The sequence below is a fragment of the Prionailurus viverrinus genome, chromosome C1, assembly GCF_022837055.1.
Source record: "Prionailurus viverrinus isolate Anna chromosome C1, UM_Priviv_1.0, whole genome shotgun sequence".
NCBI classification, from domain to species: Eukaryota; Metazoa; Chordata; class Mammalia; order Carnivora; family Felidae; genus Prionailurus; species Prionailurus viverrinus.
This window is the reverse complement of record NC_062568.1, coordinates 201434620-201448476: the sequence shown is the minus strand read 5'-3', so window position 1 is coordinate 201448476 and position 13857 is coordinate 201434620. Positions and strand designations below refer to the sequence as shown.

Here is a 13857-nt window from a genome sequence, read left to right as displayed (position 1 = left end):
CTCTGTATGTTTGAAAATGTTCACGATCCAACACTAGAGGGGATAAAACATGAAGCCCTAGGACCAAGCCAGGGAGTGGGACACCAGCGATCTGTATAAGGTCACTCAGCCTTTCGCAAACATTAAGACTGGTTTTGAGGGAGCCCGGTGGCTCAATCGGTTAAGCATCCGACTCTTGGTCTCGGCTCAGGTCGTGACCTCACGGTTTGTGGGATCGAGCCCCACGTCGGGCTCTACGCCGACAGTGCGGAGCCTGCTTGGGATGCTCTCTCTCTCCCTCTCTCTCTGCCCCTCCCCAACTTGCGTGCACACACGCACACACGCTCACACTCTCTATCTCTCCAAATAAATAAATAAACTTAAAAAAAAAAAAAAAAGACTGGTCTTCGGGACAGCGAAAATCAGTTGTGAAGACGCACTAAAACGAGGGTTGTAGTTGCCGGGCTGGATCTGGACTGAGGGCACGCCAGCGAATCCATTCACCTCTCTGAGACCTGTACCCCCATCTGTAAAATGCAGGCAGCACTGCCCAGAGGGGTGTCGTAGGGATTAAATGAGAAGCCAGAAGCTTGAACAAACAGGACTTCACAGGGAGCAGGTGGGAAGCAAGACTGACCCTGCCTCCTCATTGCAGTGGCAGCTGAAATGTGGCCTCCTGAACCGGGCCGCCCCAGCCACCTAATCTGCCGTGGCCCCCCTTCCTTCCATCCGTCACTCTCCCTGCATTGTCTGCACGACACATATCCCAATCGGATACATGTCTTCGATCTCCCTTCATTTGATTTGTTATCCGTCTCCTCCTACTGGAGTGTGGATTCCAGCAGAAGAGGGACTTGGTGTCGTTCGCGGCTTTATCCCCTGCACCTAAAACAGCCTCCGGCACATAGCGGGGACACGGCGAGTCTTTACTGAAGGAAGGAATAAATGAACACTACTGGATCGGCTGTGGTGTGACCGCTCAAGTGCAGGATTCTGCCACCCAGCATTTGCCCACTGCCAGCCCCACCTGCACGGAACACTGGGAAGCGAGCTTAGAGATCAGCCATTCCCCACCCCATTTAACAGATGGGGAACCTGAGGCTCGGAGACAGAATGCAAATTTCCCAGCATCCACTGCCCGTGAGTGGCTGAGCAGGGACGGGGCCCAGGCCTCCTGGCTCCCCGCTCAGTGCTCTTTCTCTCTAGCAGGCTGCTGGGGCTGACGGGGCTGCTGCAGACGGACGGAAGGACAGGCTCCACCGGGCCTGGGCTGCCCGCAAGGCCACGCGCGAATGGCAGTGGGCAGGATTCGCCAGCCTAGCAATATTCGCTGGCACACTCTGCCCTTGTTTAGCAGGTGGGCGGGCTGGCACAGGCAGCGGATGGGCCACATCCACGGTCCGCGGGCAGCTGATGGTGCTGACACAGGCCGGATTGGCACGGCGGGGCCCCTCCCTGAGGACTGGCGGCCCTCCTGACTGCCGTGGTCAGCCAGACGACCACGAGCTGGCATCTGTCCCCACAATCAGCCCACAGGTGCGCTCGCTGACGGGCAGCCCCGGGGCTGGTGGGAGCACCAAGTGCCGAGCGTGGCCCCTGGGGGACATCACAGGGGTGTCACAGGCGGTGGGGGGGGCCACAGCCTCCCACACAGATACACAAACACCGGAGTCAGACAGGACACGCCAGCCCCACTGGCTTGTGGGACCCGAAAGCCTAGTTGTAACCCTGAAAAGGGGCCTGGGGGGAAATGGTTGCTTCTCTTTGCGCTCAAGGCCTCTTCCCAAGTCCAGACCCGCTGGCCCCTGGATCTGTCGTCCACCCTTCAGCCAGAGGCGCTTTCTGACCCTGATGGGAACTTTCCCTCCCCTGCCTGAAGCCTTCAGTGGCTCCCTGTCTCCCTCCCACGAAATCATAGCAAAAACAAGATCTACTATGTACAATATACCGTGCTAAGCATTTTGCCACTGATAAGCTAGCGCACAATTATACCGTTTACTGTACGTTAGCCACTCTTCAAGCACTTCACCCGGAGACGTCAATTCGTCCTCCAGCCACCAACAGGTGGCGCTACTGTTTATCCTCATTTTATAAAGAGAAAACTGAGGCAGGGAGACGTGAAATGACTTGGGTGAGATTCAGACCGAGGGGCTCGACTGCCGAACCCAGATTCCGTCTGTGTGAAGCACGACCCTCCACAATCCTGCTTCCGCCCCCACCCCCACCAGGCTCCAAGTCCCTGTGCCCCCACCGCACCCCACGGATCCCAGGTCGCATCCTCGGTCACTCTTGTCTGCTCTGGTGCCTTTGCCTGGCCGTCTCCAGGGCTAGACTGTTCCGCCTCTCGTCTGGCCTGCAGACTCTCCCCGTCCTCCAAGGCACCGCTCAGCGCGCCCTCTTGTGCGGGGCCCGCCCTGAGCCCTCCCCTCACCCCTGCGCTCCAGGCTGCTGTGGCCGAGGCCGGGTGAGCACAGGTTGCCTGTGTTTCTCTCTGCGATGCCCCTGCCCCGCCCTTTCTGTGAGCTCTTGAGGACCAGGGCCCTGTCTGATGCCACGATCTGGCCACAGGCCCGACCCCCACGAAGCGCTGAACGAACCAACAAGGAAATAGACCAATGAGAAGCTGAGGTCACTTGAGCTGGAGGAACGAACGCTAATGGCAGGAAGTGAGGAGTGACCTCCGGGGAGAGAGAGATGGGACAATCCCTCCTCCCTCCTCCGTCCCAGCACCATCCTAATGCTGTACTGGGAAAGAGACCATCCGCATGATGCTGGAGCCCATCTCTAATGCTGGGGCTCATCGTCAGGAGGCAGGGAGCAGGATACGACACCCCGATTGACAAGAATGTCCCCAGTGCCACAGCTATACGGCACTCAGTTGAGGACGCATGGTTTCTGGGGTCTGGACTGCGAGCATCAGAGGTGTGCAGGGCCAAGAGGGGGTTCTTCAAAGCCAAGGACCTGGTTCCCCCCGCCCCGGCCCTGCCACCTCCTCCCTGCGTGACCCTGGGCATGTCCCTCTCCTGGTTGGACCTCAGGTTAGCCTTCTGTATAGAAAGGGTCTAGAGGGGCAGTCAAGGGTCCCTCCTGCTGCCAGGGTCTCCCAGGACATCCAAGGTCTGGTAGTTGACAGCCACCTGGGAAAGCTGCAGAGAGGCCCTATTTGGGGGCCGGGGGGTGGGTGCCAGGGGCTTAGGGCAGAGTCTCCCTCTTGTGGTCCCCAACCCCTGCATCCAACCGACCCAATGGGGCTTGTTAAAAAAATGCAAAACCCAGGTCCCGCCCAGGACTCACTGAATTTGAACCTCTGGGGTGGGCTTTCAAGCAAATTGACATTTTTAAAACCCTCCTCCCACCTGGCCAGGTGATTCTGCTGTGCGCAGAAGTTTGAGCATCTTTGTGCATCTGTATGCGTCCTCCCTGTCTCCCCAGCTTCTTGGCCACTAGCCCCGCAGTGTGGGTTTGGGGGTACACAGGAGAAGAGGAAGGAGGTCTAAGAGCAGCCCATGCCTGGTGGAGTCTGAAGGGCTCAGGTGGTTGGGCCCTGACCTATGGTTTTGCATCTGACTGGCGGGGCTGGGAGATTGCCCAGGTCCTGGGCTGGCATGATGGTGCCTCCCAGGCTGGCATTTCTCAGAAACATACGGGCTGGGGGCGCCTGGGTGGCTCAGTCGGCGAAGCGCCCAACTTCGTCTCAGGTGGTGATCTCACCGTCCATGAGTTGGAGCCCCGCGTCGGGCTCTGTGCTGACAGCTCGGAGCCTGGAGCCTGCTCCTGATTCTGGGTCTCCCTCTCTCTCTGCCCCTCCCTCCCTCTCTCTCTCTTAAAAATAAACGTTAAAAAATTTTTAAAAAAAAAGGAAGAAAGAAAGAAAGGTAGAGGCCGCACACACACGCCCTAGCCGACATCCCCTATCCCCGTGGCCCAGGGCAGGGAACAGGGTGTATAAACTCTCACACTGTGGGTGCAGGCATCATTTGTGCACACGCAAGTGCACACACTCCACGAACCCACAGACCGACACACACAACCCTGAACGCACACACACACAGTCACTCTTGCACACCCACAGACCCTCGCATTTGCGCACACAGGACACACACGCACATGCCCGCACACACGCCCGTCCTTACATGCAGCCCCAGAGCGCACAGATTTGCACACTCAGCCCTGCCGACACGCACCCGCACCCCCACCCCCAAACCACAGGTTTCTTCATTTGCACCGGGGCTCACCCTCGTGACCTGGCCTTGGGCTCACGCCAGTGGCACACACATGTCCTCACGCTTGCACGAGCACCTGCCCACGAGTGTGGAGCCCGCGAAGCCAGCAGCCGCGCTCTTGCCTGCCATTCTCAGCAGCCCCCCGGGCCCTCGGCCCGCCCCACTCCCCATCCCTGAGCTGCTGTCTGCCATCCCACAGTAACCAGATGAGACAGAGCAATTTATGACACCAGCTGTCTCTGTCAAAACCGGATCTGCCACCCACACACGGGGGAAGCCAATTACCCCGAGCCCAGCCCTGCCGGAAGCCTGGACTCACCAGGGAGACAGAGCAGGGGTGGAATCAGGCCATCCGGGGCGGTAGGTGGCGCCTGGCTCGAGGATGTCCCCCCCACTTCTGTCCTTGGGAATTCTTCTGTCCCTGGGGTGGCTCTGGCCCGGCTCTCAGGCCCAGGAGCTTCAAGAGCAGACCCACGGTGGAGAGCAGGTGGGCAGGGGTCATCTAAGGGAAGATGACCGACCCCAGTCACCATGGCAACCAAGAAGCCGGGAGCCCTGTGCCCCTGCCCTCCGCAGCAGGCCATGGGGAGGCTGCCTCACTGGCCCCTCTGCCTCTTGCCTTCTTTTTCTCCCTCCTCCCTGAGCAGATGGCCTCTTGCCCTGCGCCCCTGCCCAACTTACCCTCTGCCTAGATGCCCCCTGCCTTCCATGCCCCCTGCCCGATACTTCATCCGACCCCGCTGCCTGGATCACTTCCTATCTGGACCTTGGAACCAGACCCGGGTTTGAATCTGCGCTCGTCCGCTTACCGGCTGGGGAGCCTGGGCGAGTGGCAGCCCTTCCCTGGACCCCATTTCCACGCCCGCAAACACGGTGTTCATTTCTAGAAACATATGGACCGAGAGTCCGCTCTGCACCAGACTCTGCTCTGGGAGCTGGGGAACAGCACCGAACGAGATGACGAAACCCCAGCCTCCTGAGCTCGTCTTCCGCTGGTGCAGGGGTTAGAAAACACCCACCGCAGAAATGTAAGTGAGGCGGTTGCGTTTCTTCACCGTTGCGCGGGCTGTGTTCCCAGCTGTGCTCCCAAATCAGGCGCGGCTCACAGAAGAGCTCGGTCGATAAAGGAAAGCACGACGGCTTGAGCCCTGCTCTGGGGCTGGCTCGATCTAAAGTAAGCCCGTTAGGAACGCTAGTGGGTCTGCTGTCCTCTTTGCACGTGGGGCTGCGTGAGGCGGGAAGGGGCTTCTCAGTCGTGGCTTCACGGCAGAAGTTTCTAGAATGCTCATCGCCTGTCACATTACGAGGAACAGAGCAGTAAATTCACATCTATTCTTCCCTTTCTTTGAGTACTTCTGACAACTCTGGGGCATGGGCAAAGAAGCGACCGTCTTTCTTTTGTTTTACAGATGAGGAAACTGAGGCTCAGAGCCAGGCAGGGACAGCGACCACGGCAGACCCGAGACCCGAGGAGGCTCAGGGTGGGCGCGGCAGTCCGCCCACCTGCGCTGTCCGACTAAATGCCCCTTTCCCCCCAACAAGAGCCTTCCGGGGCTGGCATGGCCCTTGCCCGTTGGTCACCAAGGGCTCTGCCTGGAAGCTGCCTGGGCTGGGATTCGAACCCGGGTTGCCCATCTCGAGAGCCCAGGCGCCGTCCGTCTTCCACGTCTAATCAGTTCATTAAAACCTTCCTTGCAACAACACCCGCCACCCCCCTCGCTGCCCAGCCCCAGAGACCTTAGCTGCTCCATTTCCAGGAGAGCAAATTCCTTCCCGGCTGGAGAGGAGCCGGGATAATGTAGGCAGGCAATTTAAACAGCTCCGGCAAAATATACCAGCAGTTTCCGCTCTCTGCCACTATTACACTTTCCAGCCGCGGCGGGATTGGCCCATAAGTGGGATATCAAGTTTATTACAGCTATTTCCAACCTGTAATTGGTTTTGTGGAACACAAAGAGAAGGGGGGGGGGAGGAGGTGAGTTTTTCTCCCCCCTTTCTTTCTTTCTTTTTTTTTTTTCCTCTCTTCCGGATGATGGCACCCGGGGACGTGGGTGAGGAAGTGTCCTTGGAGGCATTAGTTTCTCAAATGAAAAATCCCAGCCGGCCGGCCGTGCGACGGGCTGGACTGAGCCCGTCTGCCACGCTTTGGTGGCTTCGCTGGAAAATCAACCCAACCCAGCTGAAGCCAGATTTGCTGGATTTGGGGGACGGCCAGTGCCCTGGGACAGGGTCTGCTGCCTCGGGGCCTGTGGAGAGCTGCCGAGCCCTGGAGGGCAAGGCTAGAGCAGGAGTGGCTGTGGTCTCCAGGGCGGGCTCTTCTAGCACCAGAGCATTTGGGCATTCAGAGTAGCAACGGTCCTCAGAAGTCACCCGGCACGTGTCCTCGCTGAACACTTAAGGAAACTGAGGCCCAGAGAGGGGAGCAGTGCAGAGGCCAGCCTGTAGGAGGCAGAACCCGGGTCTCTGCTTCCTACGTCCCTTCCGAGCAGTACAGGCAGGCTGGGCACGTGCCAGTTCGGACTCGGATTCTTTTGCCGAAGCGTGTGCACAGCCTCCTCTCTGCGGTCCAAGTGGGCCTTTTGCACAAGGAGGATGCTTTCCTGTAGCAGGTGGACGTCTGAGAAACCACAGCTCAGGTTCCTGCTGATCCCCCTTGGATCACGGCCTCGCGGTCGGTCCGAGGCCACTTCCCGGCTGGACCAGCCCCCTCCCACCAGGCAGCCGCGGTCAGATCGGGGTGTGGACACAGCGGGCCATCTTGGGGCAAGGAGTGTTCTCCTTGTTCTTCGTGGTACCCCAGTGCCTGGCACGTGTAAGGACTCAATTCCATTCATTCATTCATCCAACAAATATTTATTGAGCGAGTACCGTGTTCCGGGCTCTGGGGACAGAGCAACGAACGGGACAGATAAAGGTCTGGCCCTCGTAGGGTTTATGTTCTAGGAGTAGCTCACACGCAAAGACCTATTTACTGATTCGGTGAAAATCTGTCGCAGGAGCGAATGAACACTCAAGCATTTCATCCTCCAGGGAGGGGACACGCACACATTGCTTGGGCCTTGGCCTTCCAGGACAGCACCTTGTCTGCTCCCGCCAGCCTTGCCGTCCTCTGCCTGCCGTGATCTCACGGTCCCAAGCCACGAGGGCACCAGAGGAGCGTGTCAGAGCCCCAGGGGCCAGCCTGCCTCCAGGTGCTTGCTCGGAGCGTCCTTCATTTTCTCTCTGGGCTGATCTCATGAGTGCGGACAAGTCTCTGGGCCCCGGCTCTACGCGCCCACCTGCCCACCAGGTCTCCAGTCCGTGCTTGCCAGGCGGGCCCCCTTCTGTCACATACTGACATCCTACACCCTCTGGCTTCCCAGTAAGAACTGTTCTGCCTTCCGGCCCTAGCTCTGGATGGTGGGAAGGGACCCAGAAGCAGGGATGACCCGGAAAAGTGTTAGCGTGCGTAAAAATAACCACACACCAGGTGCTGTTACAAATGTCATCTCATTTCATCCTCCTGAGAGGGACAGAGGTAGGTTGCATTATCCCATTTTACAGATGAGGAAGCTGAGGCTTGAAGAGGCGAGGCGCAGAAAGTTAGTTAGTAACAGAAATCAAGACTTTGACTGGGGGTGGAGAAAATCAGCCTTGCTTCTTGCCCGAAAGCCTCCCACAGGCCGGGAGCACCAGGCTGGGACTAAGCACCCTTTGAAGAGGCCCACCTCCACCCGGAAGCCTTCTGTGATCACCCCTCCTCCCAGAAGAATCCTTGGCCCCTCCATGGGTGTCAGGTCACAGTTGGCAAATATCTTTGCTACAGCCTCGCCTTCCCTGGCTCTGCTGTCTCAGGTCCTTGTCGGCTATGTATGCCCACCAGACGGACTGCGGCCACATCTGAAATGTGGTTCGTCCTCTCCCCCGGGGCCTGGAACAGTGCCTGAAAGTCTTAGGCTTGGAACATGTTTCCAGAATTAAAGAGAAGGTGTCACTCATCACACCAGCTGCCCACCCATGGCCTGTGATAACCCCTCTCCCCCCACCCAGCCTCACCTCGGGGACTGCTGTCACCAAGAACCACAGAATATCCTCCTTGCAAATAGCCACTGGCCCATGGCCTGGGGCCTGATGGTGCATTCCAAGGCAGTCCCTTTCCAGAGCCTTCCCTGAGCCCCAGGGAAGGGACATCACAAGCCTCGGGCTCTGGCTGTCCCAGGCTGCTTTAATGGGAAGCAGTTATTTCCTCCTAGGCTGACAGGAAGGCCCCAGACTTGGCCCCAGGGAAAAAAAAAAAAAAGATGTAAATAAAACCAAAGGAAAACTAGGTGCGTCCTTGAAACTCCCCTGTCCCTCGGCCTGAAACAGTGATTTACGACTCAGATAATTCTTCCGTGCTTTATCTGGGGTGTGTGGGAATGTGTGGACGTGTGGGGTGCAGGTGTATTTTCCTAGTAATAAAACCCTCAGTCCCGGCGAATAAATTTGTGGAGACAGTTTTACCGACAGATTTTTTTCTCCTTTGTATAATAAAAAAAATGGAGTGAATTTCGAGATTGGGACGATAAGGGCTGCCGCATTTTAGGAGGAGATAAAAAGCAGTATCTGAGAGAAGAGGCAAGGCTGCAAGTCAAATGGGCAGGACGCCTTCCACTTCTATGACTTCGGGAGAAAATTCCTCAAACCTCCGCTGGGCTCCGGGCATCCTCCTGCTGACAGCGGAGGGTCGTGGGGGCTGGGGGGGGGGGGGGGGTGCTGGTTTGTCCTCAGCCCCTGGGGGCCCGCCCCGTGGGAGCCAGAGCCCTGCCAGGAGCCCCGCGTGGGACCGTGGCTCAATCTCCTTTCCTCTCCAAGCCACAGTTTCTTCATCTGCAAGACGGGCCACCTGTTGTCTCTGCCGTTCCCTCCGCAGGGACCCTGTGTGGTGGCAGGAAGCAAGGGCTTAAGGCACATTTCTCATGGGGGGGGGGGGCCAGATCACCTTTGGGGCCGTGCTGCTCATCGTGGGCTGGTTACAGCCTCCCCGCTCTCTGCCGCTAGATGCCAGTACGAAACCCGCGCCCCCGCCGGGTTGTGACAACCAAAGATGATTCCACACGTGGCCAACTGTCCCCTGGGGGTTGGGCAATATCATGCCCTCCCCCCCACCACCACCGAGGGTCCTGGTTTGAAGGTTCTTGGCTCCTCTTCCTCCCTGGTCCTTCAGTCTCGGCCATCCCTCTCTGGGAAGCCAGGCCCAGTGCTGCGGAAGAGGCCAGCAGGGAGCACACAGCCTCAGAGGGGAGCACACAGCCCCCAGAGGGGAGCACACAGCCCCCAGAGGGGAAAATAAGTGAAAAGTATGAGCTGAAGGAAGATAAGCCCAGAGGAGAGTCAGAGAGACCTGAGCTTGGCAAGGGGTAAGCAGAAACCCTGCAGAGGGGAGTCCCAACGCTGATCCTGCGCCCCAGGTTCCGGAAGCTTATCATCACTCTGAACCTGCCTATGGGGCTCCCTGGGGGTCCCGGGACTGTCAGGGGCCTCCTGACTCCTCATGAGCTTGCAGACCGTGGCGGGAGTGGGGGTGACTGATGTGACCCGTGCCTGGCACACAGCTGGCGCTCCATAAATGCTAGCCAGCTTGCCTTGAACCTGTGTCCCCTAAGCCAGTAACGACACCACCTGGGCCACACAGATGTGGTCCAAGCCAGATGTGCCCAGAGGGGCCGAGCCGCACCCAGGCCGGGGCTCCCAGGAAGGCTACAGATCCAAGCAGCTTCCAGGGTCCCCCCCAGCCCAGCCCCTTGGAGAAAGCCCTCCCAGCCGGCCCCCCCTGCCTCCAGCATGCAGAGCCGCGGGGAGTTAATTCCACTTCTCCAGGCCCAGGCATGAGGCCTCCCTGGTCGCAGGCTGTTAGCGCAGAGCCCAGCTGAGCAGCGAGAGGCTGCAAGCTCCCGGTCTATAATAGAGTTGCTGACGCAGGCGGAAAACTGTAGGGAAAACTGCAGCCGAGTAAACAGATAAATAATTGAAACAGTGACAACACATACCTTGCTGCTTTGTGGAGTAACACTTTCATTAGCTGGAGGCAGCGCAGGCGAGAGGATGCTGCGGGCGGCGAGCTGGAGCGCGGGATGCTTGGGTCCGGCTTTCAATCAGCCGCAAGCAGCTGGGCACCGGAACAGCCTTGGTTTTCCATTGTAGGCTTTCTTGTCTCCTCCGGAGGTCCCCTGACTTCTCTGGGCCTCCGTGTGCTTGGGGAGGTGGGGGCCTCGTGACCTCCCTCCCGTCCCCAGGGCAGCTGGAGGAGAGGGAGCCCCCAAGCTGTCCTCTTCCCTCCGCCCCGTGACAGCAGAGTGGGTTCTCCCCAGCCTTCTTAAGAGCCCCCTGCCCCCAGACAGGCCCCTCCAACCATCGTCACCCTACGGCCTGAAGGAACCTGTAAATGGAATCCAAGGTGACCCCCTCCACGTCGCCTGCAGGGACAGTTGAGGTCCCTTGCCTACCGGGCACGCTGAGCACAATCCTCTTTCCCTGAGCATACCTGCTCTTTCCTACCACGGGGCCTTTGCTCCTGCTGTCTCCTCTGCTTACAGAGCTCTCCCACCTTTTGCCAGGCTGCCTGTCTCCTGTTCTCCCTTCAGAAGGCAACTTAGACATCCCTTCCTCTAGGAAGCCCTCTGTGACTACCCTATCCCCAGACGGGGACTGCCTGGGCTCCCCTGCCATTCTGTGCCTACCCCTTACAGAATTTACCAGAAACTCTTGTCAGAGAGGAGGGCCAGCTGTGCTCCCTCCCGGCGCGGGACCTTGGGAAGTCACTTTGCTCCAGAGCCTTGGCTTACACATCAGCAGAGTGGGGATGACCTGGGAGCGTTCCGGTGATGGCAGTGACGTGTCTCCTGGCGGCCTCGCCCAGGGCCCCCGGGGGCCGGGCATCCTGGCTCTGCATCTCCAGTGTCCCTGCGTCCGTCCGCGCCCTGTCTGGGGGAAAGGGGCGAGGCCGGCCGAGCGCTCCCCTGTAGCTGCCTCTGTGCTGTCTTGTAGGTGACGGACGGCGGCACCATCAAGCAAAAGATCTTCACCTTCGACGCCATGTTCTCCACCAACTACTCGTACATGGAGAACTACCGCAAGAGGGAGGACCTGGTGTACCAGTCCACCGTGAGGTGAGGGGCCGGGGGCCGGGGGCCGGGGGCTGGGGGCCACGGGCTAGGGATTGAGGCCGGGGGCCAGGGGCTGGGGGCCGGGGGCCGGGGGCCGGGGGCTGGGGATCGAGGCCGGGGGCCAGAGGCTGGGGGTCGAGGCTGGGGGCCGGGGGCTGGGGGCCACGGGCTAGGGATTGAGGCTGGGGGCCAGGGGCTGGGGGCCGGGGGCCGGGGGCCGGGGGCTGGGGATCGAGGCCGGGGGCCAGAGGCTGGGGGTCGAGGCTGGGGGCCGGGGGTCGAGGCCAGGGGCCGGGGGCTGGGGGTCGAGGCTGGGGGCCGGGGGTCGAGGCTGGGGGCCGGGGGCTGGGGGTTAAGGGTTGAGGCTGGGGGCCAGGGGCTGGGGGCCGGGAGCTGGGGGCCGGGAGCTGGGGGTCAGGAGCCAGGGACTAGGGGTCAAGGCCGGGGGCTGGGGGCCGGGGGCTGGGGGCCACTTCCCCAGCCCTTTCCTATCTGCCCTGCGATGCTCTTGCCGGTTCTCTGGATCACCTTCCATGGGCTTGGAAGGCAGGGCTGAGGGCTGTGCTGCAGAAGGGAACCCGGCGCCTAGAGGGACGTGCCCTGGAAGGAAGAGCAGGAAAGGGGTCACGTCCCCACTCTGCCGCGTGCCCCTCGACGTCGGCCTCCCCAGCCAGCTCCTCCCAGCAGTCCCGCAAAGTGGGTTTTCCAAACCCAGTTTCCAGGTGGGGACACTGAGGTCCAGAGAGGGTGAGCCACATTCCCCAAAGTCCCGCAGCCGGGAAGGACAGGGCTGGGATGTGAGCCAGTTCGGCCTGGTCCTGAAGCCCGTGCAATACGCTCTCCCAGTCCCCACAGGCCCCTGCCTGGCAAGCAAACCGACCCTAAACAACTGGACCCCAGGTCGGAAGTGGCAGCAGGTTGGGGAGGAAGAGTCCCCGGGGACAGAGATACTTAATATTTCTACCCCTACCCTCTTTCCAGAAGGAAGCAGATCCCATCCCATGCGCTGTCGTGTTCTAGGTGTGTGGGTGCCACGCCCCCACACCCTTCTCATGCACTTTCCAAAGGCCCCGGTCCTATTTTACATCTCGGACCCTTAACGCTCACTTCCCAGTGTGCCTCTCCCTCTGGCGACCTGGTAAACTCCTCACCAGGCTTCAGGACCCACTCAAGCAGACGCCTTCCTGCAGGACACCTTGTTCCGACGACCCCCCCCCCCCCCCCCCGCCGCCGTAGCAGAGCAAATCTACCCCAAAGCCGGACGGCTCCGCGAGAGGGGTGGGAGTCCCGCTGCATTGATGAAAAGCTAAAGACTGGCACTGAACGGGCATAGTCTTCCACACACACACACACACGTGTATGTGTGTTTTTCCACACAACACAGGCAAATGGATTGCCCAGTGCCCAGGCAGAAGGCAGCAGTGTGCAGAGCTGGCACGTAGTAGGTGCATAGTGAAATTTGCACCTTGGCTAGGTGACCCTACGTATGCTCCTCGTCCCTTTGAGCCTCAGTCTCCCCGCGGGTAAGATAAGAAAACGGGACGGGAAGGTTGCCCAGGGCTCACCCAGCCTGGCACGGGGAATCTGGCAGGTGATCATCAGCTCCGCACTTTGTAAGCCGGAAGGTGGGACTTTTCTGGGTCCCCCTCCTCTCCGGGCTCTGTGCCAGGAGCTGAGAACCAGCCCGCCCTTGCGGGGGGAGGTCTAGTGAGCACGTGGGCACGAAGGGACACGGAGGCGGCGGGCAAATGGCCGCACAGATGCCTTTATTGACGTTTATGATTTCCCCTGGACCTGCTTCCAAAAAGGATTTGGGGCACCTTAAGGTATTAAGGCACACCTAAGACAAGCCAGTTACAGTCCGGATGAAAAACTCATTTTGGACAAGAAAACAACTATTCTGGGAACCACAGATGATGCTGGGCAAGTGCACATTCAGATCACCCCCCACGCTTCCTAGACCCCCACCCCCTCTGCGCCCTCCCCACGTGCTTACGATCACACCCCACCCCCAGCCTGTCCCATCATTTCCAATCCCCCCCCCCATCTGATTCTTACACCCAGAAGGAAGCCCGGGACCACCAGAGCAGCCCTGACCCCCCACCCTCTCCCAGAACACAGCTCAGCCACTCCCGACTGAGTGACCTTGGACGAGGACCTTAACCCCTCTCTGTGTCAGTCTCCTCACCTGTCAACAGACTTCGTAGGATCTGCTTCGTACAATCCTTGTGGGGTTTAAGGGAGAGTTCTGTCCCACGGCCTGAGTTTCCAATCCTTGCCCCTCCGCCCACCTTGCATTAGTGTCACCCGGGCTTGGGGACTCTGCCTGAGTTTCCCCAGTCTCTAGAAGGCAATGACAACAGTAAGAAGCTCGCTCCAGCCTTGGGAGGGTCCCTGGGTTAATTCACATAAAGCACTGCCTCAGTCGCTGAGCGATGGCTCCGTGTTGCTGTTCTTGCCCAGAAAAAACCCTCCTTCTTCCACCATTAAAAAAACAAAAAAAACCCACCTTTCCTCACATCTCACAAAGG

At 59.5% G+C, this 13857-nt stretch overlaps 1 protein-coding gene across 1 annotated transcript in view; it reads left to right on the top strand.

Moving 5' to 3' along the window:
* IGSF21 (immunoglobin superfamily member 21) overlaps positions 1-13857 on the top strand; it is a 226942-nt gene that overhangs the window by 136767 nt on the left and 76318 nt on the right. Inside the window, exon 3 of the mRNA XM_047868900.1 lies at positions 11208-11329. Within this exon, the coding sequence (XP_047724856.1) occupies positions 11208-11329 (122 nt within the window). The remainder of the gene's footprint in view (positions 1-11207; positions 11330-13857) is intronic.